This window comes from Dendropsophus ebraccatus, chromosome 3 (genome assembly GCF_027789765.1).
Source record: "Dendropsophus ebraccatus isolate aDenEbr1 chromosome 3, aDenEbr1.pat, whole genome shotgun sequence".
NCBI classification, from domain to species: domain Eukaryota; kingdom Metazoa; phylum Chordata; class Amphibia; order Anura; family Hylidae; genus Dendropsophus; species Dendropsophus ebraccatus.
Genome location: NC_091456.1, coordinates 69,860,849 through 69,888,830, shown reverse-complemented (window position 1 = coordinate 69,888,830; position 27,982 = coordinate 69,860,849). Strand labels below are relative to the sequence as shown.

Sequence of the window (27,982 nt, the reverse complement as noted above, 5' to 3'; positions counted from 1 at the left end):
CCCCCCACATCCCTGCCCTCTGGTGTGCCCCCCCCCCCACACATCCCTGCCCTCTGGTGTGCCCCCCCCCACACATCCCTGCCCTCTAGTGTGCCCCCCCCCACACATCCCTGCCCTCTAGTGTGCCCCCCCCCCACATCCCTGCCCTCTGGTGTGCCCCCCCCCCACATCCCTGCCCTCTGGTGTGCCCCCCCCCCCACATCCCTGCACTCTGGTGTGCCCCCCCCCACACATCCCTGCCCTCCAGTGTGCCCCCCCCACATCCCTGCCCTCTAGTGTGCCCCCCCCCCACATCCCTGCCCTCTAGTGTGCCCCCCCCCACATCCCTGCCCTCTAGTGTGCCCCCCCCCCACATCCCTGCCCTCGGGTGTGCCCCCCCCCCCACATCCCTGCCCTCTGGTGTGCCCCCCACATCCCTGCCCTCTAGTGTGCCCCTAACATTCCTGCCCTTAAACCCCTGCCCTCTGACAGGAACTGACCTGCCAGGCAGAGTAACCCTCTCTTGTCTGTCCAGACCTGGCAGCCTTCACCAGCTCCCTGCAGTGTGGGGGTTGTAGTCTGTACTCAGTGGCGGATTAAATGTACCCTGGGCCCTGGACTGTTCACCCAACCTGGATCCCCCCCGTCAATCTGCCCACTACTGCCCCCCCCCCCCCCCCCATGCTGTCCCCAATAAACACAATGTTTGGTCCCTTGCTGCACAGAGGATGTCAGGAGAGGAGGGGGCTGATCTTATAGGGGAGGTCACAGCAGCACAGAGGATGTCAGGAGAGGAGGGGGCTGATCTTATAGGGGAGGTCACAGCGTCACAGCAGCACAGAGAATGTCAGGAGAGGAGGGGGCTGATCTTATAGGGGAGGTCATAGCGTCACAGCAGCACAGAGAATGTCAGGAGATGAGGGTGCTGATCTTATAGGGGAGGTCACAGCAGCACAGAGGATGTCAGGAGAGGAGTGTGCTGATCGATAGGGGAGGTCACAGCAGCACAGAGGATGTCAGGAGAGGAGTGTGCTGATCGATAGAGGAGGTCACAGCAGCACAGAGGATGTCAGGAGAGGAAGGAGTGTGCTGATCTTATGAGAGGTCACAGCAGCACAGAGGATGTCAGGAAAGGAGTGTGCTGATCTATAGAGGAGGTCACAGCAGCACAGAGGATGTCAGGAGAGGAGTGTGCTGATCTATGGGGAGATCACAGCAGCACAGAGGATGTCAGGAGAGGAGTGTGCTGATCTATGGGGAGGTCACAGCAGCACAGAGGATGTCAGGAGAGGAGGGTGCTGATCTATGGGGAGGTCACAGCAGCACAGAGGATGTCAGGAGAGGAGTGTGCTGATCTATGGGGAGGTCACAGCAGCACAGAGGATGTCAGGAGAGGAGTGTGCTGATCTATAGGGGACGTCACAACAGCACAGAGGATGTCAGGAAAGGAGTGTGCTGATCTATAGAGGAGGTCACAGCAGCACAGAGGATGTCAGGAGAGGAGGGGTCTGATCTTATAGGGGAGGACACAGCAGCACAGAGGATGTCAGGAGAGGAGGGTGCTGATCTATAGGGGACGTCACAACAGCACAGAGGATGTCAGGAAAGGAGTGTGCTGATCGATAGAGGAGGTCACAGCAGCACAGAGGATGTCAGGAGAGGAGGGGTCTGATCTTATAGGGGAGGTCCCAGCGTCCCAGCAGCACAGAGGATGTCAGGAGAGGAGGGTGGTGATCTATAGGGGAGGTCACAGCAGCACAGAGGATGTCAGGAGAGGAAGGAGTGTGCTGATCTTATGAGAGGTCACAGCAGCACAGAGGATGTCAGGAAAGGAGTGTGCTGATCTATAGAGGAGGTCACAGCAGCACAGAGGATGTCAGGAGAGGAGTGTGCTGATCTATGGGGAGGTCACAGCAGCACAGAGGATGTCAGGAGAGGAGTGTGCTGATCTATAGGGGACGTCACAACAGCACAGAGGATGTCAGGAGAGGAGGGTGCTGATCTTATAAGGGGGGGGTTGTATTTTTTTTCGAGGTATCGAACTGGTATTGAGTATCGAACTAAAAAATCAAGTATTGGTATCGAACTCAAAATTCTGGTATCGTGACATCACTATAATGAACTGTGGTTTACTAGAAGGGGCATGTCCTCACCATCTGATGCCTAATCACATCAAAGTTTAAAGTAAGATTATGTAAATATTGCCATATTTGTAGTATGCAGATAAATGTCAAACAGAACTATAGAAAAAATAATCTTTTTTATGGGGAATGCAAGTATTTATTAAAACAAGCAAGCCAGGAGAAGCCATAGGCCTTGTTTTAACCCTCTTTAATGTGTGGTATATTAAAATAAATTTTGATGATCAACTTTGGTATGATCATACCTGAGTTTAGATGATCACTTTGTGGAATACAGAAGTGGTTGGAGATCATAAAATACATAATGTAAAAAACAAACAAACACACAAATGAAAATAGAAATAAAGCACAATACACACATAATGCCTATAGCCCCAAATGCAATAATAAATGTAGAAAATTTAAAAAGTATTGCAGTGTGCTGGCAATAAAATTTTAACTATTAAACCCACATGGTGACCACAGAAAATTCAAAGTTAGAAATATACAAATTTTGCGTTGTTTTTTTTTTTTTTTCATGAAATGTTGGCATTTTTCACAAAAATATTATATGTATATAAGTACAGTATGTCATGAAAAAAGTCTCAGAATTGCTAAGTTGAAGCATCACAGAACTATAACCACAGTGAGACAGGTCAGGTTAAAAAAAAAAAAAAACAGCTTGTACCTTGGGATAGCTGCTTTTAATCCAAGATCTGTCCTGGGGTCCGTTCGGCAGGTGATGCAGTTATTGTCCTTAAAAAAACAACTTTTAAACTTGCAGCTCTGTGTCAAATTGGCGTGGCCTAGAGTGTCTGTCGCCCCTCCGCCCCCCTCCTCATTATTAGGAATGCCCCCATGCAGGATTTTTCCTATTCGTCACCTGTCTGAACACTGCACAGGTGCCTTTAACGATCAGCACATGTGCAGTGTTCACACAGGTGATGAATAGGAGAAATTGTTCTAGGTGCGTTCCTAATGATGATGAAGGCGGGGAGGAGGGACGGAAAGGTGTTATACTCCAATTTGACACAAGCCTGCAATTTTAAAAGTAGTTTTTTTTAGGATAATGCCGAATGGACCCCAGGACAGATTAAAAGCAGCTATCTAAAGGTACAAGCGGTTTTGGGGGTCAGATTGTAGGTTCAGTCGCTTTAAGGCATTTTGTGGACCAGGGCTGAAGGGGTTAAAGGATGTTTTTTTTTTTTGTTTGTTTGTTTTTTTGTGTATTCACATTTAGAGACCTATATGCTCTGTCATCACATCATTTAAACAATGGAACACAAAATCCCTGTTATGATCTGTAGCTCGCGACCACCAATCTTGCTTATAAATGATAAAGAGGATTTCCTATTATCACAACTTAAGTATTCATAATTTTAAGTAATGATGGCTCACAGTATAAATCTAACTTTCTGAATTTGTTTCCTTGTTACTTTTCTGTGGCCAGTACGGAGATCGGTAAGCACACCAGTGATGACTCTGACAACTAGATGAAGAAGATGATGCACCGTTTTGGGAGAACTTTGTGGCAGTTTGACAACTGACATTTTTAGACTGCGCAGTGTTTTAAGTCATTTTGTATCTGCAGTATTTTGGTGTTTGGAATGAAAGACATTGTTCAGTGAAGGCAAAACACTATTTTATTTGAAAATGTTCTTGTCGTTTTACCTAGTGTGTTTCAGCTGTTATAGTTTATACAGTTAAGCTGCCTTCCTGGAACTTTTTCTAACAGAATTTATGTACATGTACACTCTTAATCCAATCCATTCTATATGCCATTACTTTCTGTGGTTTAAATAGTTTTTCAGGCAAAATTGATGGCCTATCATCCAAATCAGTGGGACACGGACTCCTAGCACCCATGGCCGATTATCTGTTCTGCGGGACTTCCACAGCAGGATCTAGGCTATGAAAACATTTAGCTAAATTTGTTGCCCTAATGGCCGTTGAATTGAAAGGCAGCTGGGCTGTTGGCTCCGTTTACTGCACAGTGGTCATACGGAGTTACAACTACTTCCTGCTCTGTCCACAGTGTAGATCTGGCCACAGCAGCCCTGCAAAACAGCAAACGGGCAGGGCTGCCAGCATTCCACCAAATCTGCTACTGATGGCCTATCAGTCAGATTTGCCTGGGAATGTTGCCATAAAACATGGACTAATTTGATTTATACCTGTTGGACACAAGCTACAGATCTTTGCAGACAATATTAAAAGTAAGTATATCTAACAATGATTAAATGGACTGTTATTATTAGAAAAGAGAAGCATAAGAGAAACATGCAAGGTTATATAGTGTTCAATTTGTTAGGTGAAATAACCCAGGCATCTATGGCAGTTTTACATATAGAGCTGTATGAAGGCACCTAGTACAACGAAAACAAAAAGTGTGTGTATGCTTTGACATACATACATACATATATATATATACATACATACATACATAGTTGTTTTGTTTTTTAATGAGTCGCCTGGTGTAAATTATTATAAACTGCACACATTGCTGCTTACATTCCGTTTTTCCCCATTTTACATCCAAAGCTGTTACTGGTAGTTCAAAGTTCTTTTGTTTCCAAACTGATTTCATAGTAACATTCTATTGACCAGCATATATTTAATAAGTGATTTCACATTGAAAAATTAGAGTTTCAAATAGAACATTGGATGGGAAAGAAAATGTGATGCTAGAACTTGTGCTAAAATACGTATGCGAATATCTACTTTTATATATGTAACAACCTGTACCTTTTCTTTCTTGTAATTTTTTTTCCCTTTTTTGTTCTTTCTTATGCTGAGATAGTGTTCTCGCTCATGCGCCACATGACATGTTCTTTATTTGTCATAATGCTGTATATTCTTGAACATCATGTGCAGTATTAAAGGACTATTACTCCACATAAAAAGCAGGATTCTGGAAGCTTTTAATATCTCTGCTGCCCCACAGGATGTTAGTGTTTATCAATGCAGATATTTACATGTATACAGTTATAACATTACGACACAGTTACGACAAGAGTTAGCTCTTAATGCTCTAATTCTTCCTCCTTGTATGGATCATTAGTTTATTAGTCTTTGTAATGTTTTTTTTTTTATTATTAGAGAGACTTTTCCGTAGAGCTCCTAATACTTGTTCTCTGTATAATTCCATGTTGTACTTGTGCAGACAACTAAAATGTTGATATATTTTTTTATATAGCAGTGAAACTTGTTAGGAAAGTGGACATGAAATTCATAACTTTCTTTTTGTTCAATTTTTAATACAAATTTTGGTTCATTTTTTTTTTTTTTTTTTTTTAAATGGTTATATACTGTGCAAATTAAGCCTGCTATGTAAATATAATGCTGTGCCTGACATTTTTTTGTGCTTTTGTATTGAAAGCTTAAATAAATCTTGAATATATAGGTCTGGTCATTTCTTTGTTTAATGCCTTATTCACACGTCAGTATATTTTTCCAATCCTCAAATTTTAGTCAGTAACAATCCGCAAATTCAGTCCGTATTGCATCCGTATTGCATCCGTAAAAAAATACGGACCCCATAGAGTTATATTGGTGTGTCAGTTACTGTCCGTACTAGGGCCTGACCTTTTTTTTTTTGCGGAACGGATTACGGCCCAGTACAAAACACGGATGTGTGTATGGGTCTATTGAAATAGATTGGTCCTATTTTTCTGCAGATCCGCAATTGCGGACAGGAACAGGATGTGTGAATAGGGCGTTACATTCGTTTTAACATTATACAACTAGAAAAAAATAAAATTAAACCCCTTGGGGGAGATTTATCAAACATGGTGTAAAGTGAAACTTGACTCAGTTGCCCCTAGCAACCACTCAGATTCTACCTTCCATTTTCCAAAGAGTCTGTGAGGGATAAAAGGTGGAATCTGATTGGTTGCTAGGGGCAACTGAGCCAGTTTCACTTTACACCATGTTTGCTAAATCTCCCCCATTAAGTTTCCAATGACTGATAGATCCATTGTGGGGATAAGTAGGTATGGAGATTGCTTCTCCATATTCAGTGGCTGCCAGCTGCTACTTAAAGTGGATCTGAAAGCTGCAATTCACATTCCAAACTGCGGACACTGTTTAGATAGCTGTTAGTTTAAAATGACACATGGTACCTTTCATATTTCAGTCTGTGCTTCCATAAAATGCTTCTGTTTTTCTAATTCCAAGCTCGTAAAGTGCAGCAGACAGTTTTATTGACATGGTGTTGCTTTGATCCAGAAACTGCACCGCTTTTCTCCTCAGTTTTTGTGTCGTGTTGCAGTTCAGCTTTGTTGAAGTGACTGGCAATGCTACACAGGCTGAGGACAGGTATGGCACTGGTATTGGAAGAGAGCAGCTATAAACTTTCTAATACTGGATAACCCTTTATGCTGGCTTCACACATGGCAGTTTTTACTGCCACTGCGGTCTAAGCCTAAACAAGAAGTGGATCCAATGGGAAAGTAAAGAACAAGTCCTATATTTTCCATTCCATTTGAATCCACTTATGGCTTTGGCACTAAAACTGCCATGTGTGAAACCAGCATAAAAGTGTACCTGTCTCGAAAAAAAACAACTTTTCAAATGTGTCTCTCTAACATGTTAAAAGAAACACAAATGGCTTAACGTTTGCTTCATTCTGCCCCCTGCCAGGTACAAAAACGAAACAATGTACAGAAAACAATAAATAAGTACAAGTAAAGCATGAGTGTCTAAATTTGCTACCCTCGCAGCAATCGTGCTGCATATGCAAAACTTTAAAGTGAATGAATATATTAAAATAATAATATACAGAGTACATCAGCATTACGCATAACAAAAGAGTACAACCACAAAACATTCTCTAGAGTCCTAATTGGTCGGGTTTATTAGAAGTGAATGACTAGTTGGCAGATAATTATGCAACGTATATAGTGTAATAGGATGCACACACCAGGATCCCCAGAATTTGTGAGCAGCCCCTGTTTTTATATACAATTTGCTCAAATGGCATGTATATCTTTCTGTCTCTCGAAAGCGAGATACACTAAGCCAACAGATTGCAACACATTGCTCAACTTGAGTCAAGCCACCGACCCAACATTAAGAGGAATCTAACGAAAAGCAAATTCCTCTGTGCTAGGAGGATTATTGATAAAACAGACATGTTACAAGAGGCACTCAAGGACATGACAAAAAAATTCTTAGGGGGTATCCCAGGAGACTTATATTACTGTGCCTTGCCACTCAATGTAAAACAATCAACAGAATTCCATGTGTCACCACTTATAATTCTACTCTAATTCTGACATTGTTACTTTTGTAAACAAACATTGGTCAATCATTTCTAACATTTTTTCCATTATTCCAGAATTTCACATTAGACCCTTGATGTCATACAAGAGAGTGAAAAACTTTAAATATCATTTGGTGAGAACTGATGTGATCAGCATGAATCCTATTACTACCACCTTTTTAGGGCCCAAAGTAGTGCGGTGTTTCCCTTGCTTAAAGAGAATTTGTCAGCTCCTGGGCCCTGTCTAAGGTGTTGACAGTGTGCTGTAGCGGGTAGCCCCCCAGTGAGCATGGTGCCTTTTTGGTAAGTTTCCGTGCAGCGTATTATGTGCAATCTTATATCTCCTACTGTACTAAAGAGTCACAGAGCAGTTGTTCGTGCCACTTTCTGGCATGCATCCTCCTCCCTCTACATGAATAATGAATGCTGCCCGGCCTCCTGCTCGCTTAGCTGTCAGATTGCAGATCAGTCCTCTGTAGGCAGTTTATGTCTGAAAGAAACACTCAGGTATAGTTGAATCTCTTCTCACTAATGTTTTGGAGCTGTGGTCTAGGGGTAACTTGCCTGTCTAGAGACCTGCCAGCAGTTCTCTGGTTTGAATCCCCTGATGGAAATTAAATAAATGTCTTTTTCTCATTATTGTGTTTTCTCATTATTGTATAATTTAAGGCTATGTTGACTCTTTAGTACAGTAGGAGTCATAAGATTGTACTTACCCGCTGCACAGAAAATTACCAAAAAGGCACCATGCTCACTGGGGACAGCCAGCTACAGCACACTGTCAGCACCTTAGGTAGGGCCCAGGAGTTGACAGATTCCCTTTAACCTCTTAGGGACATATGACGTACCCGTACGTCATATGTCCGGAAGAGGTGTTCAGAGCGGGGCCGCGCGGTGACCCCGCTCTGAACCGCTGCGATCTCGGGTGCCACGTGTAGCCCAGGACCGTGGCTATAAGTGGGCAGGGTCTGTTCGCCGTGCCAGCTAATTAAGTAATTGGAAGCAGTTGTCAAAGTTGACAGCTGCATCCGATTACCGTATGCAGCCGTTCCCTGGTGTCTAGTGGCGGAGATCACTTCTCCGGGACGTTGTCCCGGAAGAGCGATCTCCGTGTCTATTACCTGCCGGGGTCTCCACCAAAATGGCGCTGACCCCGGCTCGGCACTTGGTTGTTTTTGGCTGAAGCAGCCAAAAGCAATCAAGTGCCGATCTCATCAATCTATGCTGTATAGCTATATACAGCATAGATCAATGAGAGATCAGAGTGCATATACTAGAAGTCCCCCAGGGGGGGCTTTTAGTATATGTGTAAAAAAAAGTGTTGTTAGTATAAAGCCCCCTCCCCTAATAAAAGTTTGAATCACCTTCCTTTTCCCATGTTATAAATAAATAAACAAACATGTTGCAAAGTGCAAAATTGCGCATTTTTGGTCGCATCAAATCCAGAAAAAATAAAAAGTGATCAAAAAGTTGCATATGCGCAATCAAGGTACCAATAGAAAGAACACATAATGGCGCAAAAAATTACACCCCACACAGCCCCAAATACCAAAGGATAAAAGCGTTATAAGCCTGGGAATGGAGCGATTTTAAGGAACATATATTTGTTAACAATGGTTTGAATTTTTTACAGGCCATCAGATACAATAAAAGTTATACATGTTATATATCATTGCAATCGTAACGACTTGAGGAACATATATAACAAGTCAGTTTTACCCCAGGGTGAATGGTGTAATAACAAATACCCCCCAAATAAAAGAAATGCGTTTTTTTGTTCAATTTCACCACACATTGAATTTTTTCCTGGTTTCGCAGTGTGCTTTATGCAGAAATTCAGCCTGTCATTCCAATGTACAATTAGTGACGCAAAAAATAAGGGCTCATGTGGGTTTCTAGGTGGAAAAATGCAAGTGCTATGGCCTTTTAAACACGAGAAGGAATAAATGCAAAACCACTTAAGGGGTTAAATTGTGTGAGCTGCTGATATATGATGTATGCTGCGTTTACACAGACAGATTTATCTGACAGACTTTTGAAGCCAAAACCAGGAACAGACTATAAACAAAGAACAGGTAATAAAGAAAACACTGAGATTTCTCCTCTTTTCTAATCCATTTCTGGCTTTGGCTTTAAAAATCTGTCAGATAAATCTGTCTGTGTAAATGCACCATAAGGGTAAACAATTTACTCATCCCAACACTGGAAAAAAGTTTGACACCAGAAACTACTTCAATTGTAATTCAGACTGGGTGGTGTACTTGCTCATCTGTCCTTGTCTGATGTTGTATGTTGGAGAAACCACACATGATGTCAAGACAAGATTGTGTCAGCACTGTTACACTATTCAGAAAGGTAGGTTAGACCTACCTGTTCCCAAGGATTTTGTGGAATGTAACCACACTTATGGTACTTTTACTAGGAGCGATAATTCGCCCGATCGCACGATTAACAATTTTGAATGAACAATGTTTTTTTTATAACGATCAGCGTTTAGACGGAACGATACATCGTACGGAAAATTCGTTTGCGATCGTTTAAGCCTATCTCACACATAGGTGAATGTAGATGTGTAATCAGCTGATTACAGGACCAGGAATCGAATCCACACCAGAGTATAGTGAGCGCAGAAGTATATAAATTTGCACACAGCGGTGCAGCCAGGAATCATCCAGAAGTAGATGGCATAATAGGCATATGTTCTTTATTGTTATTGCAACGCGTTTCGGCCCTATTTTATCTAACATGGGCCTTTATCAAGGAGCTCCTGATGAAGTGAGCGAAACGTACGTCGGGCTTTTGTGCTAGACGGGGGGTAAGACTTCAGTGTTGGTCCTGTGGTATAGGTAATCTTGTGTATGGTCAATTTACTTTACCTTCTCTTTGGCTTAGTGGGTTGATTATTTCATCCACCTACTTAGATAAACGCTTTTCCCTCCTTGGGGTACAGTTTCCCTGATACCTATTTATATGTGTCCTTGGAGTTATTATACTTTAGTATGACTTCTCTGTGTTAGAAGTCTTTTTTGTACTATACATTTAATGACCACTAGATGGTAGTATTCCATTATATCTTAATCACAGTTACTCCATCTTTATCTATTTATCTATTTTTCTATTATTGTGATGCCACACTGATGTCTTCCTCCCCCTCTAGTTTTGACCTCTGTGTTCTATCCCATACATTATTTTAATTGTCTTTTATATCTATCATGTGAACATAATAAAGATTTTTGTATACCTTTAACTATCTGTGCATTTTCATAGGACGAACGGTGTAAATGCAAAACTCCCCGAAATCAAAACAAATTCGTTTTTCTTTTTTCAATTTGACAGCGCAAATGATTTTTTTCCGGTTTCGCAGCATATTTTATGGAAAAATAATGCCTGTCATTGCAAAGTACAATTTGTTTCGCAAAAAATAAGCGCTCATATAAGTCTCTAGGTGAAAAAATGCAAGCACTATGGCCTTTTAAACATAAAATGGAAAAAGCAAAAGCGCAAAAACGAAAATTGGCTTTGACCTTAAGGGGTTAAATGTAGATTTTGAAATTCTTCCCAGATACTGTAGATAATGATGTCATTTTTTAATGCAGAGGGTTGCTGGACATGGGGACATCTTTCTTCTTTACCAATGTGTCTTCGGCTGTTGATTCACACAGATTAAGAACACACGTGCATTCAGGGCCGGACTGGGACTGAAAATCAGCCCTGGCACTCACACCCCTCCAGCCCACATACCATATCACACTTAGGTCGTGTTGTGTTGTATTGCAACTCATTTTTATTGACAGAAATGGTGCCAAGTCTATCTATCTATCTATCTATCGAACTATCTATCTATCTATCTATCTATCTATCTATCTATCTATCTCCTATCTATCTATCTCCTATCTATTTATCTATCTATCTCCTATCTATCTATCTCCTATCTATCTATCTCCTATCTATCTATCTATCTACCTATTTATCTATCTATCTATCTATCTATCTATCTATCTATCTATCTATCTATTATGCAACAACAGGCTACAACAGTGATAATATATATAAGTAGGGTCCTAGGGAAATTGTTAGGATATGTAAAATAATATTACACATTTCCTGTATAATGTTAGCACTGGTAAGACAATTTTCTATGCATGATAATACTGTATATCTCTAAATAGCTATTATAGTTACCAAAAAACACCAGTATACAGGAAGCGAATATCATCATTACTGTTACTGGCCAATCTATTATAAAGAGACTGATACTACCATTATTACAGTATACAAGTAACAGATAATACATCAACTACCATCATCACTACAACATGACTAATACCACTATGCTGTCACTGAATAAATCCACTACGTGAACACAAGTATTACCAATAAAATGAGTATACACAGGACAAATAATACCATGACCACTGCCATCATACAGTGACTGGATAATACTGCTGTACTGTCTATTAATAATATCCCCTTTATACCACCAGTATATAAAATGCAATATTCTACCTCAGCATTGACCAGAGATGAAGTTCAGAGCATTTGGGTTCATGTGAACCTAAACTTACTGTAAGGTCTCTCATCTCTAGCAGTGACCAAATAGAGGTAGAGATGCAGCTATACAAAGGATCTACAGACCTTAAGAGTGTGTTCACACACACAGGATTTGATGCTGCAGATAGCTTTGTTACTCAATGACAGAACCCAGCATCAAATCTGTTGCAGATCCTGTACGTGTGAAGTGATTAAGCATGATTGTGCAGTTACATCCAGTGACTTACAGGAGGCGTCTTCTCTACATGAATCATAAGTGACTTTTTGATAGTCAAAGCTGTCTGTTTTTTCCTTTTCTTTCCATCTGGCTCAGCCCATCATGAAGATTTCTCCAGCCATGACTCTTCTCCCCAGAATCTGCGAGACAAACACTTTAGGCTCCACGCTCCAGCACCAACCTAACCTTATACCTCATCATAACCTTATAGTCCCCATTGCTTTACACAGTAACAGTGCCCCCTCTGTGCTCCTACATAAGCAGTCAGGCCCAATATGTGCCTCCAAATAGTAGTCAGGCATATAGCCCCCCACACATAATATAGATGCCCTGTGCAGTCCCACATAATATAGGCCCCCCACATAGTATAGCCCTTCCCACTGTGTAGCACCCACATAGTATATCCCCCTTTGTAGCCCCCACATAGTATAGCCACAACATATTATTCCCCCCTTCTTGTATCCCCCAAATAGTATAGGTCTCTGTGTAGCCAGCCCCCACATAGTATAGTCATAACATACAGGGATGTCACTCAGTATATGCACAGTATACAGGGATGTCACTCAGTATATGCACAGTATACAGGGATGTCACTATATGCACAGTATACAGGGATGTCACTTAGTATATGCACAGTATACAGGGATGTCACTATATGCACAGTATACAGGGATGTCACTTAGTATATGCACAGTATACAGGGATGTCACTTAGTATATGCACAGTATACAGGGATGTCACTATATGCACAGTATACAGGGATGTCACTTAGTATATGCACAGTATACAGGGATGTCCTTCAGTACATGCACAGTATACAGGGATGTCACTCAGTATATGCACAGTATACAGGGATGTCACTCAGTATATGCACAGTATACGGGGATGTCACTATATGCACAGTATACAGGGATGTCACTATATGCACAGTATACAGGGATGTCACTCACTATATGCACAGTATACAGGGATGTCACTCAGTATATGCACAGTATACAGGGATGTCACTCACTATATGCACAGTATACAGGGATGTCACTATATGCACAGTATACAGGGATGTCACTTAGTATATGCACAGTATACAGGGATGTCACTATATGCACAGTATACAGGGATGTCACTCACTATATGCACAGTATACAGGGATGTCACTCACTATATGCACAGTATACAGGGATGTCACTCACTATATGCACAGTATACGGGGATGTCACTCAGTATATGCACAGTATACAGGGATGTCACTCAGTATATGCACAGTATACAGGGATGTCACTCAGTATATGCACAGTATACAGGGATGTCACTCAGTATATGCACAGTATACAGGGATGTCACTTAGTATATGCACAGTATACAGGGATGTCACTTAGTATATGCACAGTATACAGGGATGTCACTATATGCACAGTATACAGGGATGTCACTTAGTATATGCACAGTATACAGGGATGTCCTTCAGTACATGCACAGTATACAGGGATGTCACTCAGTATATGCACAGTATACAGGGATGTCACTCAGTATATGCACAGTATACGGGGATGTCACTATATGCACAGTATACAGGGATGTCACTATATGCACAGTATACAGGGATGTCACTCACTATATGCACAGTATACAGGGATGTCACTCAGTATATGCACAGTATACAGGGATGTCACTCACTATATGCACAGTATACAGGGATGTCACTATATGCACAGTATACAGGGATGTCACTTAGTATATGCACAGTATACAGGGATGTCACTATATGCACAGTATACAGGGATGTCACTCACTATATGCACAGTATACAGGGATGTCACTCACTATATGCACAGTATACAGGGATGTCACTCACTATATGCACAGTATACGGGGATGTCACTCAGTATATGCACAGTATACAGGGATGTCACTCAGTATATGCACAGTATACAGGGATGTCACTATATGCACAGTATACAGGGATGTCACTATATGCACAGTATACAGGGATGTCACTCACTATATGCACAGTATACAGGGATGTCACTCACTATATGCACAGTATACAGGGATGTCACTCACTATATGCACAGTATACAGGGATGTCACTCAGTATATGCACAGTATACAGGAATGTCACTCACTATATGCACAGTATACGGGATGTCACTTAGTATATGCACAGTATACAGGGATGTCACTATATGCACAGTATACAGGGATGTCACTATATGCACAGTATACAGGGATGTCACTTAGTATATGCACAGTATACAGGGATGTCACTCAGTATATGCACAGTATACAGGGATTTCACTATATGCACAGTATACAGGGATGTCACTATATGCACAGTATACAGGGATGCCTCTCACTATATGCACAGTATACAGGGATGTCACTCACTATATGCACAGTATACAGGGATGTCACTCACTATATGCACAGTATACAGGGATGTCACTCACTATATGCACAGTATACAGGGATGTCACTCACTATATGCACAGTATACAGGGATGCCTCTCACTATATGCACAGTATACAGGGATGTCACTATATGCACAGTATACAGGGATGCCTCTCACTATATGCACAGTATACAGGGTTGCCTCTCACTATATGCACAGTATACAGCAGGGGTGGGGAACCTCCGGCCCGCGGGCCACATCCGGCCCCTGAGACCTCCCGATGCGGCCCGCAGCTCCCCTGTAATGCGCGCTGCTCTGGAGGAGGAAGGAGCCGGCGCATACAGCATCCTCCTGTGTCTATGCCGGCTTCTTCCCCAGCAGAGCAGCGCGTCTTCAGTCTCCTGCGGGCCGTGCGCGATGACGTCATTTCATCGCGCGCCGCCTGCAGGAGAAGACTGGGACATAAGAGGACGTGGGAGAGAAGAGGACCTGGACAGCGTGGGAACGGAGGTAAGGTGAGTGGGATGTTTATTTTTTTTATTTGGGGGTTAAATAGGCTACCAGGGACATGACAGATGGGGGTTAACTAGTCCACCAGGGACATGACTGATGGGGGTTAACTAGTCCACCAGGGACATGCCTGATGGGGGTTAACTAGTCCACCAGGGACATGACTGATGGGGGTTAACTAGTCCACCAGGGACATGACTGATGGGGGTTAACTAGTCCACCAGGGACATGACTGATGGGGGTTATTTAGGCTACCAGGGACATGACTGATGGGGGTTATTTAGGCTACCAGGGACATGACTGATGGGGGTTATTTAGGCTACCAGGGACATGACTGATAGGGGGTTATTTAGGCTACCAGGGACATGACTTGGGGGTTAACTAGACTACAAGGGGCATCACTGGGGGTTAACTACAATAGCAGCGGCATCACTGGGGGTTAACTACAATAGCAGGGGCACTAGGGGAACAATACTTTGCCCTGGGTGCTGCAAACCCACGCTACTAATTGCCGCGCATGGTATGCGGCCCTCGAATGATTTTATTAATGCCCGACCGGCCCTCGACATGGAAAAGGTTCCCCACCCCTGGTATACAGGGATGTCACTCAGTATATGCACAGTATACAGGGATGTCACTATATGCACAGTATACAGGGATGTCACTCAGTATATGCACAGTATACAGGGATGCCTCTCACTATATGCACAGTATACAGGGATGTCACTATATGCACAGTATACAGGGAGGTCACTCAGTATATGCACAGTATACAGGGATGTCACTCAGTATATGCACAGTATACAGGGATGTCACTATATGCACAGTATACAGGGAGGTCACTCAGTATATGCACAGTATACAGGGATGTCACTATATGCACAGTATACAGGGAGGTCACTCACTATATGCACAGTATACAGGGAGGTCACTCAGTATATGCACAGTATACGGGGATGTCACTCACTATATGCACAGTATACAGGGATGTCACTCACTGTGTAGCCAGCCCCCACATATTATCCCCCCCCCGTGTAGCCCCCCCACATAGTATAGGTCCCTGTGCAGCCAGCCCCCACATAGAATAATCACAACATATTATCCCCCCCTGAAGCCCCCCACACAGTAAAAGCATCCCTCTGTACCCCCCCACATGGCATTTTCCCCCTGTACAGCCCCCACATAGTATAGTATAGAGGGGTCTATAACTCCATGTTATAGGCCCCAAGTAAAGCTCCCACTGTGTAGGAGCATTCATGTAAAAAACAAAAAAACAAAAGTATACTCACCTCTGGTGGATCCAGCAGGTCCTCTCTGTTCCTCTCTGGTCTGGTGCTGTTAGCTGCTTACATATTCTGTTACCAGCAGCCCGATGCAGACCGGCCTCGGAGGCTCACAGCTCCAGCCCCGCGGCGCCTGCATCTCTCTCCTCTCCTGCTCGGGCAGGCAGCAACTGATGACGTCACACGTCTGCCGACGAGCAGGAGGGGAGAGAGATGCAGGCGCCGCGGGGCTGGAGCTGTGAGCCTCCGAGGCCGGGCTGCATCGGGCTGCTGGTAACAGAATATGTAAGCAGCTAACAGCAGAGGACGGCAGCAAATGCAGGGCGGCCACACAAAGTTCTTACGGCCGCGGCGGGCGTGAGCGCGTGGTGGCTCGTGGTTTACTTAGCAGGGGGGCTGGTCGGCGGCCCTCCGACTGATAATCTGAGCAGCCCAGCGGGCATTTGCCCGGCCTGCCAGATTATCAGTCCGGGCCTGCGTGCATTACTGTAACAAAATTCTAGACTTTACATCTACTTGTGTTATTTTTTCTCTTTTTTCATTATAGACACTTATTCAAGCATTCAGTGGGAACACAGGATCAGACCGTGCACTTTTATCACCGCATTGGGGGCGCAGAGGGATAGGCACTCATATTTGGGATGATTGAGGCCGGACTAAATCCCGGTTTCTCTAGTCCCTGGTCTATGCTGATGGTTGGTCCACTTGGGTAATATGACGGTGTACACATTATGCGTTTTTAACGTAGATACAATGTGAGCTGTAGTGTGGCCCTACTTACTTGTCCCCTAATATAATGCTGTCATGTTCTAGCAAATTCAAAATTTCCCTTTACGATTCCTATGTTTAGATCTCTATATATATGTTTCTATGTTGGTGGGCGTTCCCATTGACTAGTCCGAGCTGACACACTTGCGTGATTGGGGAATCTTTTGCGCATGGGCTGCCTTTATGGACATGCACGTAATTATGGTCCACCAGAGCTTGCGTTCCATAGTCTCACATGCCACGCTATTGGAGGTGATGAATCAGCTAGCTGTATGTCACCCCCGCATGTGTTTAACAATCCATCCTCGTTCCTTTGTTGGATTGTAATATTTACTCTGTATATGAGACACTGATTGTTAAATTTGATAACACAGTACCACGTATGTATATCTCTTAGAATTAAAGTGACTGTACCACCAGGCCCAGGCTGAAGCACTGGAGGCGGGCCGACCCACCATTAGTGGGAGGAAACCCAGACCCTCTATGATAGGGTTCCATTGATTCTAATGGAGTCATGTCATGGAGGGGCTGGAGTTTCTTCCCACTAAGGGTGGGTCGGCCCGCCTCCAGTGCTTCAGCCTGGGCCTGGTGGTACAGTCACTTTAAGGGATTTTTTCCTCTTGTCACACTACAAACAATTCCATTGATGGACACTAGATGTCACTTTTTAGCAAAGCTAATTAGACTTGCTTCACTATGTTACATATATATATATATATATATATATATATATATATATATATATATATACCCCCAGGGGGCATGTGTGTTTATTAGGCTTGAAAAAAAGCTGTTTTGCACATGGGTTATGAAGAAACTTTTTTTTCAATCTACATTACAAATTAAGCAAATTGCTTAGTTTGCTCGGCAGTCGGCTTTCTTTGATCTTCGTGTCACTCCACCTTGGGGGCTGGGAAAAGCTCGATCCAGTCCTGGAAAACTGGGAGAAGTTTCCCAGGACTGGATCCAGCGTTTCCCAGCACCCGAGGTGGAGTGATACGAATATCAAAGAAAGCCGACTGCCAAGCAAACTAAGCAATTTGCTTAATTTGCAATATAGATTCACTAATCTTTAATGATACATGATGCCAGGAGTTTTTATAATCCGTTCAATGGCACACCGTCCTTATATACAGACTGTGCAACTAACATGGGAAAAAGAAATCTGATCCCACCATAAGAGAATATTTCTTAGAAATTCTGTTTCTTGCAATGGATGGACCCCCAATCACCCCAGGTCATAAAGGAAATACTAAGAGTTCTCCTCATGTCTAATCAATCTGGCTTTGGCTTCAAAAATCTGCCAGATAAATCTCTCTGTGTTAAGCCAGCCTAAGCAAATTGCTGACAGATTTTTGAAGCCAAAACGAGGAATTGATTTGATAGGAGGAGAAATCTCAGTCTGTGACATCTATAACACTCATCTAAAGGTATTCTACCCATTCGGAATAATCTAATGGTTGCGTTTAATTTGGTCATGGACCCTTCCCTGGATACCTCCTCTGGCAAAACGGCTGTGCCACGCTCTGAATATGCAATGGCATGGTCGGTCCTTGGTCTCCATGGTCTGGTGGATGTTTGGCACATCCTTCATCCCAAGGACAAGGACTTTACCCATTATTCGGATGCACACCGCACCTATGGCAGACTGGATATGTTCTTCATCACTCAGTTTGCTTTAACATTTAATCCCACAGCCACGATAGGTAATGCTTTGTGGTCTGATCATTCTCCTATTTTTCTGTCCTTGACTTTGCCGGGGGTGGTGCCCAGGGAATGGACGTGGAAATTGAACAAGTCGCTCCTTAAAGACATAGTATGTAAGGCGGCTGTTACTCAGAATGCCACTGACGAAGCTCTGACTGCATTGTCGCTAGCTAGGGAACAGCTAAAGGACCTCCTTAATAAGTCTTCTTCTTCCCAACAGGAGCGGTACCGCAGCTACCTTTATGGGCATGCCAACAAGTGTGGCAGAACATTAGCTAGACTGATTCACCCAAAGACACAGGTTACGCACATTCCTAGCCTCCTTGACCAAACTGGAAATGCTATACACAATCCCAGAGAGATTTCTGATCTTTTTTGTTCTTACTTCTCGTCTCTGTATAACAGCAAGGGGCGCTACTCGGAAATGCCAGCAAAGGCCTTGGAGTCTAGGATATCTGCGTACCTGTCAGACACGGAGCTGCCTAAGGTGCCCGCGGATTCTGTTGAGGATTTGGAGTCTCCCTTTACTAAAAATGAACTTAAGGATGCTATTGCTGACACTAAGGGGGGAAAAGCCCGAGGCCGGATGGTTTCACCGCATGCTTTTTTAAAACCTTCAAGGATCTACTGCTGCCGATTATGATTAAGTGCTTTAATAGCATCTCAGTGACGCGCCTCTTTCCTCGTCAGTCGCTGGAAGCCCATGTGGTGGTCCTGCCCAAACCGGGAAGAGACCCTAAATACTGTAAGAATTACCGTCCCATCTCGCTCATTAATTGTGACCTTAAGCTGAACTCTAAAATGCTAGCCACTCATTTGAATAGCTATATCCCCCAACTCATTTATACCGACCAGGTGGGATTTGTCCCTGGCAGGGAGGCAAGGGACAACACGTTGAGGACTCTCACCCTGATGTCATGGGCTAGCCGTTCGGGATTCCCTTTGTGCTTGCTCTCCCTTGATGCGGAAAAAGCTTTCGATCGAGTGCATTGGGGGTTCCTGCAGATGGTTCTGCGGGGGGTGGGACTTGGTCCGCTTATAGTGGACAGAATAATGGCATTGTACTCTTGTCCTTCAGCGCGTGTGCGAGCTAATGGTCTGCTATCTAGCTCCTTTGAGATTCACAATGGTAAAAGGCTGTCCCTTGTCTCCCATGCTTTATATCCTAACGATGGAACGCCTGGTGGTTGCCCTTAGACATAACCCCACAATCCAGGGCGCCGTGATTGGACAGGACCACTACAAGCTTGCATTATATGCAGATAATCTCCTGCTCCATATCTCATCCCCCACCACGGCGCTTCCTTCTATCCTGCAGGAGTTCCAGCGGTTTGCCGACCTTAGTAATTTTAGGTCAATCTGACAAAAAACGAGGGGCTTAACATCTCAGTCCCACAGGCTGTATTTAATGCGGTCAGGGCTTCCTTTCCTTTCCAGTGGCATACGGATTTCATTGTTTACCTGGAAATAAAACTCCCGCCTGCTCTTAGCTCACTTTTTGATCTGAATTATACCCCCATGCTGAACAGGGTTCTCGCGCATATGACCTCTTACTTCCTGAAGCCGACCTCATGGTTTGGCAGGATGGCCATTAAAAAGATGGACATCCTCCCTAAGCTACTGTACATTTTTCAAACTATTCCCATAGTAGTCCCGTTGCCTTCTTCAGAACTCTGCGCAGGGCTATCTCGAAATTCATTTAGGGGAACAGCAAACCCAGGATTGCATACTCCACCCTGACTCAATCTAGGTCCATGGGAGGTATGGGATTACCTGATCTACGTCTCGATCATGAGGCGCTGTCCTGCACGGGGTTCTGGACTGGGTACACTGTCGGGGCTCTAAGAGGTGGGTGGATTTAGAGTTCTCGCTCTGTCTGATTGCACCCTCTCTCTTGCCATGGATTTCTTCCGGAGTTCGCCAATCACTGCCTGGTCTCCCCTTCTTTATCCCACACACGTTATGCGTTTGGGATAGGTGGGTTGCTAAATACAGACTATCTGCAGTACCGGGACCACTTTCCCCGATACTCCAGAACCCATCATTCCAGCCTGGCCTGCAGATGCGCGGATTTCTCCTATGGGAAAGGTCCAACTGCCCTAGAGTCAGGGACTGTATGACGGGTGACGCCATCTCTACTATGGCGACACTTCTGGCTCAGTCCCCGGACCATCGGTTGTCCTGGCTGGAATATGGGCAACTAACTTCGTTCTTACGGGCCCTTTTCCCAAGGGGCAGGTAGGTCTCTACACTCACGGACTTTGACAACCTGGTTGTTTCCTCTGCTATCCTACATTGTATATCTGTACGATACCAGAGCTCCCTTCTTTACCAAGTGGGAACGCGACTTGGATATGTCTTTTGACGGTCAGTCCTTCCAGAAGATCTGCGAACTTACCCATGGTCTCTCCATGGCCGCTAAGGCAAAGGAGAAAAATTATAAGATTCTTTCACGGTGGTATTACTGCCCAGTCTCCTTGCATACAATGTTTCCTGAGGTCTCTGACCGCTGCTAGCGATGCCTCACGGAGATATGGCGATATGTTACACATTTGGTGGGCATGTCCAGGCATTCGAGAGTTCTGGGACAAGATTTTAATCATCTATACCGCATATTCTGGAAGGACCGTCGTTAATTCCCCACAACTGACTTTTTTGTTGCAAATCCCAGGTTCCCTTGCCATTATTAAGAAAGGGATGCTGCAACATTTTCTGACCGGGGCACGTATGGTCATCCCCTGACACTGGAAAACACGGTAGTACCTACGATGGCGGAGTGGCTTAGTGATCTTAGGGAACTGGGTAGAATGGAGGAGCTGAGTGCAGAGGCTCTTGATCAGTCTGCCAAATTTGATAGTGTGGTTTCCCTGGTGCTTGTTTATGGACTTTATACTCTTATAGCGCTGTAATTGCTGCAGCGTTTGGTTCTGTGGTCTGCCCCCCGCCTGCCTCCTCTTCTCCTTTCTTGTCCTCCTCCTCTCTACCTCAGCTTCTCTTTTCTTTTTTCTTTGTTATAACCTGCATGACATTTATTATGCTTAAAGTTTGAACTATATGGCACTATCGTGTTGATGGTGTAGATGTTTCGAATTGTTGGCATTACATTGCTCTTCTTGTTCTTTATATGTTTTTCATACTTAAAAAATGTGACGCCAGACGACTTGCAGGTCACTATATACTAATGTTTCATTGATTTTGTACCTACTGTTTTGCGCTTGGCTGTCAATAAAATCAGATTATATATAATCTAATAGTTGTGTTATAACCGTGATGAATTATGTACAACTGCAGAGGAAAATATTTTTTGCTAATCATCTGCAGAAAACAAGCTTGTAAGCTTTCCAATAGGCCTCTGCTGGGAGAGAAGACTTCGAAATCTTAAGTAGAGATGAGCAAAATTACAGTAGAAACGAAGCGCTTCATTAACTTGGCAGCCAGTTTGTCAGCTGGCTACCTTTAAATGAAGTGCGTCCAGGTGCTTGGGAAAAGCTGGATCCAGTCCTGAAAAACTTTTGAGCTTCCCAGAACTGGATCCAGCTTCTCCCAGCACCCGGAGCAGCAGAGCTAATGAAGTACTGTGGTACCTCGGTTCTCAAACTGCTCAGAACTTAAAACAGTATTTTTAAGGAAAGTTTGCTTTGGTTTTAAACTCTTGCTCGGTTCTCAAACACTTTTCGGCACCCGGTCTTGAAGTACAGTAATACCGCGGTATTCAAACAAAAATTTACCTAAAAGTAACGTTCAGAATTCAAACTTTGCTCGGTATTTGAACCTTTTTGGGAGCGTGGATGGTGAGTTATATCTAATGATTTTAGAACTGGTAAGGCTCCACATACAGTACAGTATAAGGCTATGTTCACACTATGCATATTTCAGTCAGTATTGCAACCAAAACCAGGAGTGGATTAAAAACACAGAAAGGATCTGTTCACACAATGGTGAAATTGAGTGGATGGCCGTCATATAACAGTAAATAACTGCCATTATTTCAATATAACAGCCGTTGTTCTAAAATAACAGCAAATATTTGCCATTAAATGGCGGCCATCCACTTAATTTCAACATTGTGTGAACAGAGCCTTTCTGTGTTTTTAATCCACTCCTGGTTTAGGTTGCAATACTGACTGAAATATACGTAGTGTGAACATAGCCTAAGACTGCTGGAGTGCATGTACAGTACAGTAGTAGTAGTACAGTCAGTGCACCACCTTCTCCCATCCTGTACAGTACTGTATAAGACTGCTGGAGTGCATATACAGTACAGTAGTAGTATAGTCAGTGCAACACTGTCTCCCATACTTTACAGTGCTGGAATAGGAGGGATTGTTTATACAGTAAAGGATGAGTGAGGAGTTAGTAACTACTGTACTATAATTGCTGGTTTTGTTGAACATTTTATGTATATAATGTGCTGTACAGTATAGTGCTATGCTGTACTATACTGTAGAGATTAAACTAGGCACTTTTCAGTGTAATAAATGAGTATTGTAGGTAATTATTTGTTGGTGCTGGAACCAATTAAACACATTTACATTATTACCTATGGGAAAACACTGCTCGGTTCTCAAACTGCCTTCCTGAAACCAATTATGTTTGCGAACTAAAGTACCACTGTTCACTTACATTATCACACAGACATAGACAACATAGACACAAGCCCTTGAGACCTAAGGATACATATGAGTGGTTAGTCAGAAATAGTGAATCTTGGGTTGGGAAATTGAAAATGAATTGCATGCTACAACTAGAGGTATTTGTTAAAGGAATATCTAGGGAGCTGAAAGTCTGTCTGCAACTGAGAAAACAACTGAATTATATTTTGGGTATGCAAATTACCAACAGTGATTACACCATGGGCCCACCAAAACCTGGAATCAAGTTCTGCTTTTATATGGAGGAGACCCAGTTTATTGCACAATGGTAAACCAGTCATGATAGCTCTAAAGTCATGCAAGTTTTTAATTGCTGTCCACGTGCCTAGGCAATTTGTAAATTGGAAGCAGATTCTTCGTAAGAACGTATCAGGAGAGGACATATAGTGCGCTAAATGCATCTTTGAATTTTTTCTGACTGTCAAACTTCCTCAGTCTGTAAGAACTCACCTTGTAGGGAAAGGATGATTCTGGAAAAAAAGGTCAGGAATCAGCTCAGAAGTAAGGGAGGACCTGGTCAATGACTTGAAGAGTTGGTACCACAGACCCAAAGATTAGTAAAACACTAAACCATTGTGGATTTAAAGCGACTCTGTATCACCAACCAACCCTTTTTGATTAGAGTAAATCCTTTACTGGTCATTATCATTATTATTTCTAAAGCACCCTTAATTTCAAAGCGTGTTTTAAAATGCACTTGGTGCCTTGTTTAAAGCAAAAAAAATCATCTTATAGGCTGCGTTCACACTACATATATTTCAGTCAGTATTGCAACCAAAACCAGGAGTGGATTAAAAACACAGAAAGGATCTGTTCACACAATGTTGAAATTGAGTGGATGGCCGTCTTTAAATGGCAAATATTTGCTGTTATTTTAGAACAATGGCTGTTATATTGAAATAATGGCAGTTATTTACTGTTATATGGCGGTCATCCACTCAATTTCAACATTGTGTGAACAGATCCTTTCTGTGTTTTTAATCCACTCCTGGTTTTGGTTGCAATACCGACTGAAATATACATATACTGACTGAAATATACGTAGTGTGAACGCAGCCTAAGAGTGCGTTCACATGTACAGGATCTGCAGCAGACTTGATGGGGCTGATTCGAAGTTGCTGATTCAAAGCAAATCTGCAGCAGATCCTGTACGTATGAACGCACCCTTAATCTGCAGCATTGTGTCATATCTGCATGGCCTGGAGTGTCCATGCCCCAGATCTGTGATGCCTCCCCTTTCTTCCTCCTAATCATTAGGAACAACCCCAGACAAGATTTCTATTTATCGCTCATCTAAACTGCACCTGAGTCGCTACACCCAAAGTGCAGTTTAGAGAAGTGGTGAATAGAGAAAATCCTGCCAATGTTCCTAATGATGAGGTGGGTAGGGAGGAAGGAAAGAGAGGCGTTGCAGACCTGGGGCAACAACACACCAGTTTGACACAGTGCTACAGATTCAGGGTGGGTACACACAACAGAATCACAGCGAATTTTACACTGTACGGGAATCGCAGTGGATGTTGCTGCAAACTCAGTTTGAATAGGATCACATGCTCGCAGCAGAATTTCCATTCCGCCGCCCCCCTTAACCCACGGTGGCCTGGTCTACCTGGCTTTGTTCTAACCAGGCACCAGGAACATTTTAAAAGACATGACCGGTAAAGATCTACTCTCATCAAATGGATGGCACTAGCAGTTTGGTGGATACAGAGTCACTTTAAATCCTGTAGGTCACGCAAAGTCAACCTGCTTATACATGTCCAAGCCTGTTTGAAGTTCACCAATGACCATCTAAATCATCCAGGGGAGGTATGGGAGAAAGGCATGTGGTCAGATAAGAGAAAAATAGAACTTTTTGGTATCAACTCCACTTGCTATATTTGTTGGAAGGAATACAACTCCAAGAATACAGTCCCAACTGTGAAGCATGGGGGTTGAAACAGCATTCTTTGAGGGTGCTTTTCAGCAAAGGGGGCAGAATGACGGCCCCAATTATCCTCCCTTCAATATGGTGCAATGTAGCGTGGGATTTTAGCAAACTACCTCCTTCATTCAGTAAGAGCATTGAAGATAAGCCATGGCTGGGTCTTCAATCATGACAATGACACGAAACACAAGAAGTGGCTCCTTAATGGTGTGTTTACACAGAGAGATTTATCTGACAATTTTTTGAAGCCAAAGCCAGCAATGGATTTGAAAAGGAGAAACATCTCAGTCTTTCCTTTATGACCTGTTTTCTGTTTATAGTCTGTTCCTGGCTTTGGCTCCAGCCCTAAACACAATAGAAAATCTTTCGAAGAAGCTGAAATTCAATGTTGCCTAGTGACAGCCCTTAAACCAGAAAGATCTGGAGATGATCTGTATGGAGGAGTGGAACAAAATCCAAACTTGGTCAAGAACTACAGGAAATGTCTGACCCCTGTTATTGAAAACAAAGGTTTCTGCACCAAATATTAAAGGGATATTCCCCTTCAAAATCATTTTTGCATTAACGGATAGTACACTCAAAGCTTCAGATCTTTGTAAAATGAACTTATGGCTTTTGAACCATTTTGCTGCTTTCTGTGTGACCTCACCCCCTCTGGAAGCATAAAATCATCTGAACTGTGTCCTCTCCAACACTGCTCCCTGCACCCAGCCTCCGTGTCGGGGATCACATGTCCTCAGTCTTTTCAATTGGCAGTGTTATAGCTCTTCTAACCTTGCCCACTGAAGAAAGGGGGAATACGTGATACCCTGAGATTGTGTTCTTCCTCCAGTAAGAGCTCTCTGCCAAAGCAAAGCGGCCCCAGCGTGTTAATAGTTCACTGTGCAATTCACCTAAACGCTGCCCTTTCCCTTCTCTTCCTCATCCCCTGCATGATCACTTATCTGCCCTGCGTCTCAGCTCCCCCATCTCCTTCCTACACACTGACTTTTCCTTCTTCTCCATGAGAACTTGCATCCTTACTTGTCAGCAGTACTTTGCTGTTCTTATGGCTGTCTCTGTCCTGTTCCCTGCACTTTCCCCTCCTCATCTCACTCTGAGCTCACAGCACAGTTGTGCTTAGCAGAGCTGAGCAGGTGCACTGAGTCATGTAACAGACGTTCGTAGTGCTTGAGTGCGCCAATCACTACCAATGTTTATTATAGTGTGCTTGCCCAATAGTAAATACAAGCCCACTTAATCTAAAGTAAAAAATAAAAAAAAGTACAGTGGTACCTCAGTTCTCAAACTGCTTGGAACTCAAACAGTATTTTCAAGGAAAGTTTGCTTTGGTTCTCAAACACTTTTATGGACACACAGTCTTGAAGTACGCGGTATTTGAACGTAAAATTTACAGAATTCAAACTTTGCACGGTTTCTCAATGGTTTTGTTAGCATGGATGGTGAGCTGTACCTAGGGAGTTTAGCACTGCTGAGGCTTCACGTACAGTACTGTAAGACTGCTGGACTGCATATACAGTACAGTAGTAGTACAGTCAGGGCACCACCATCTCCCATCCTGTACTGTATAAGACTGCTGGAGTGCATATACAGTACAGTAGTAGTACAGTCAGGACACCACCATCTCCCATCCTGTACTGTATAAGACTGCTGGAGTGCATATACAGTACAGTAGTAGTACAGTCAGGGCACCACCATCTCCCATCCTGTACTGTTCTGTATAAAACTGCTGGAGTGCATATACAGTATAGTAGTAGTACAGGCAGTGCACCACCATCTCCTATCCTGTACTGTATAAGACTGCTGGAGTGTATATACAGTACAGTAGTAGTACAGTCAGGGCACCACCATCTCCCATCCTGTACAGTATAAGACTGCTGGACTGCATATACAGTACAGTAGTAGTACAGTCAGTGCCCCACTATCTCCCATCCTGTACTGTATAAAACTGCTGGAGTGCATATACAGTATAGTAGTAGTACAGGCAGTGCACCACTATCTCCCATCCTGTAAAGCATTGTATAAGACTGCTGGAGTGCATATACAGTACAGTAGTAGTACAGTCAGTGCCCCACTATCTCCCATCCTGTACTGTATAAGACTGCTGGAGTGCATATACAGTACAGTAGTAGTACAGGCAGTGCACCACCATCTCCCATCCTGTACAGTATAAGATTCCTGGAGTGCATATACAGTATAGTAGTAGCAGGGCGGATTCTGGGGTTTCGCCCGCCTGAGGCAAACCTCAGGCGGCCGCCCCGAGTGATGGCCGGCACACCCCACCCCCCCCGCCATCCACTCACCTGTCCCACACCGCAGCCGGCCCGCGCTCTCTGCTGTCTCCACATCCCATCAGGTCCCGCGATGTCACCCTGCAGCTGTCACGGACCTCCAGGCTGTGGTGAGTGAGTGGGGTGATCGGGTCGCCCCGGGGCGGTCCCGCGCGACCCGATCACCCCAGCGCGTCCCCCCACGACCCCGGGCACTCATCACAGCCTGGAGGTCCGTGACATCGCGGGACCTGACGGGATGTGGAGAGCGCGGGCGACGGGACAGGTGAGCGGCCGCTGTCATTTTTGTTAAGTGATACTTAACAAAAATGACAGCAGGGGGGA

General features: G+C 43.7%; 1 protein-coding gene across 1 annotated transcript in view; it reads left to right on the top strand.

The window, feature by feature from the left end:
- Positions 1–5,499, top strand: part of PSIP1 (PC4 and SRSF1 interacting protein 1) — a 40,900-nt gene extending 35,401 nt beyond the window's left edge. The window contains exon 17 of the mRNA XM_069961981.1: positions 3,550–5,499. Within this exon, the coding sequence (XP_069818082.1) occupies positions 3,550–3,592 (43 nt within the window). The 3' untranslated portion in view covers positions 3,593–5,499. The remainder of the gene's footprint in view (positions 1–3,549) is intronic.
- Positions 5,500–27,982: the final 22,483 nt, after the last annotated feature.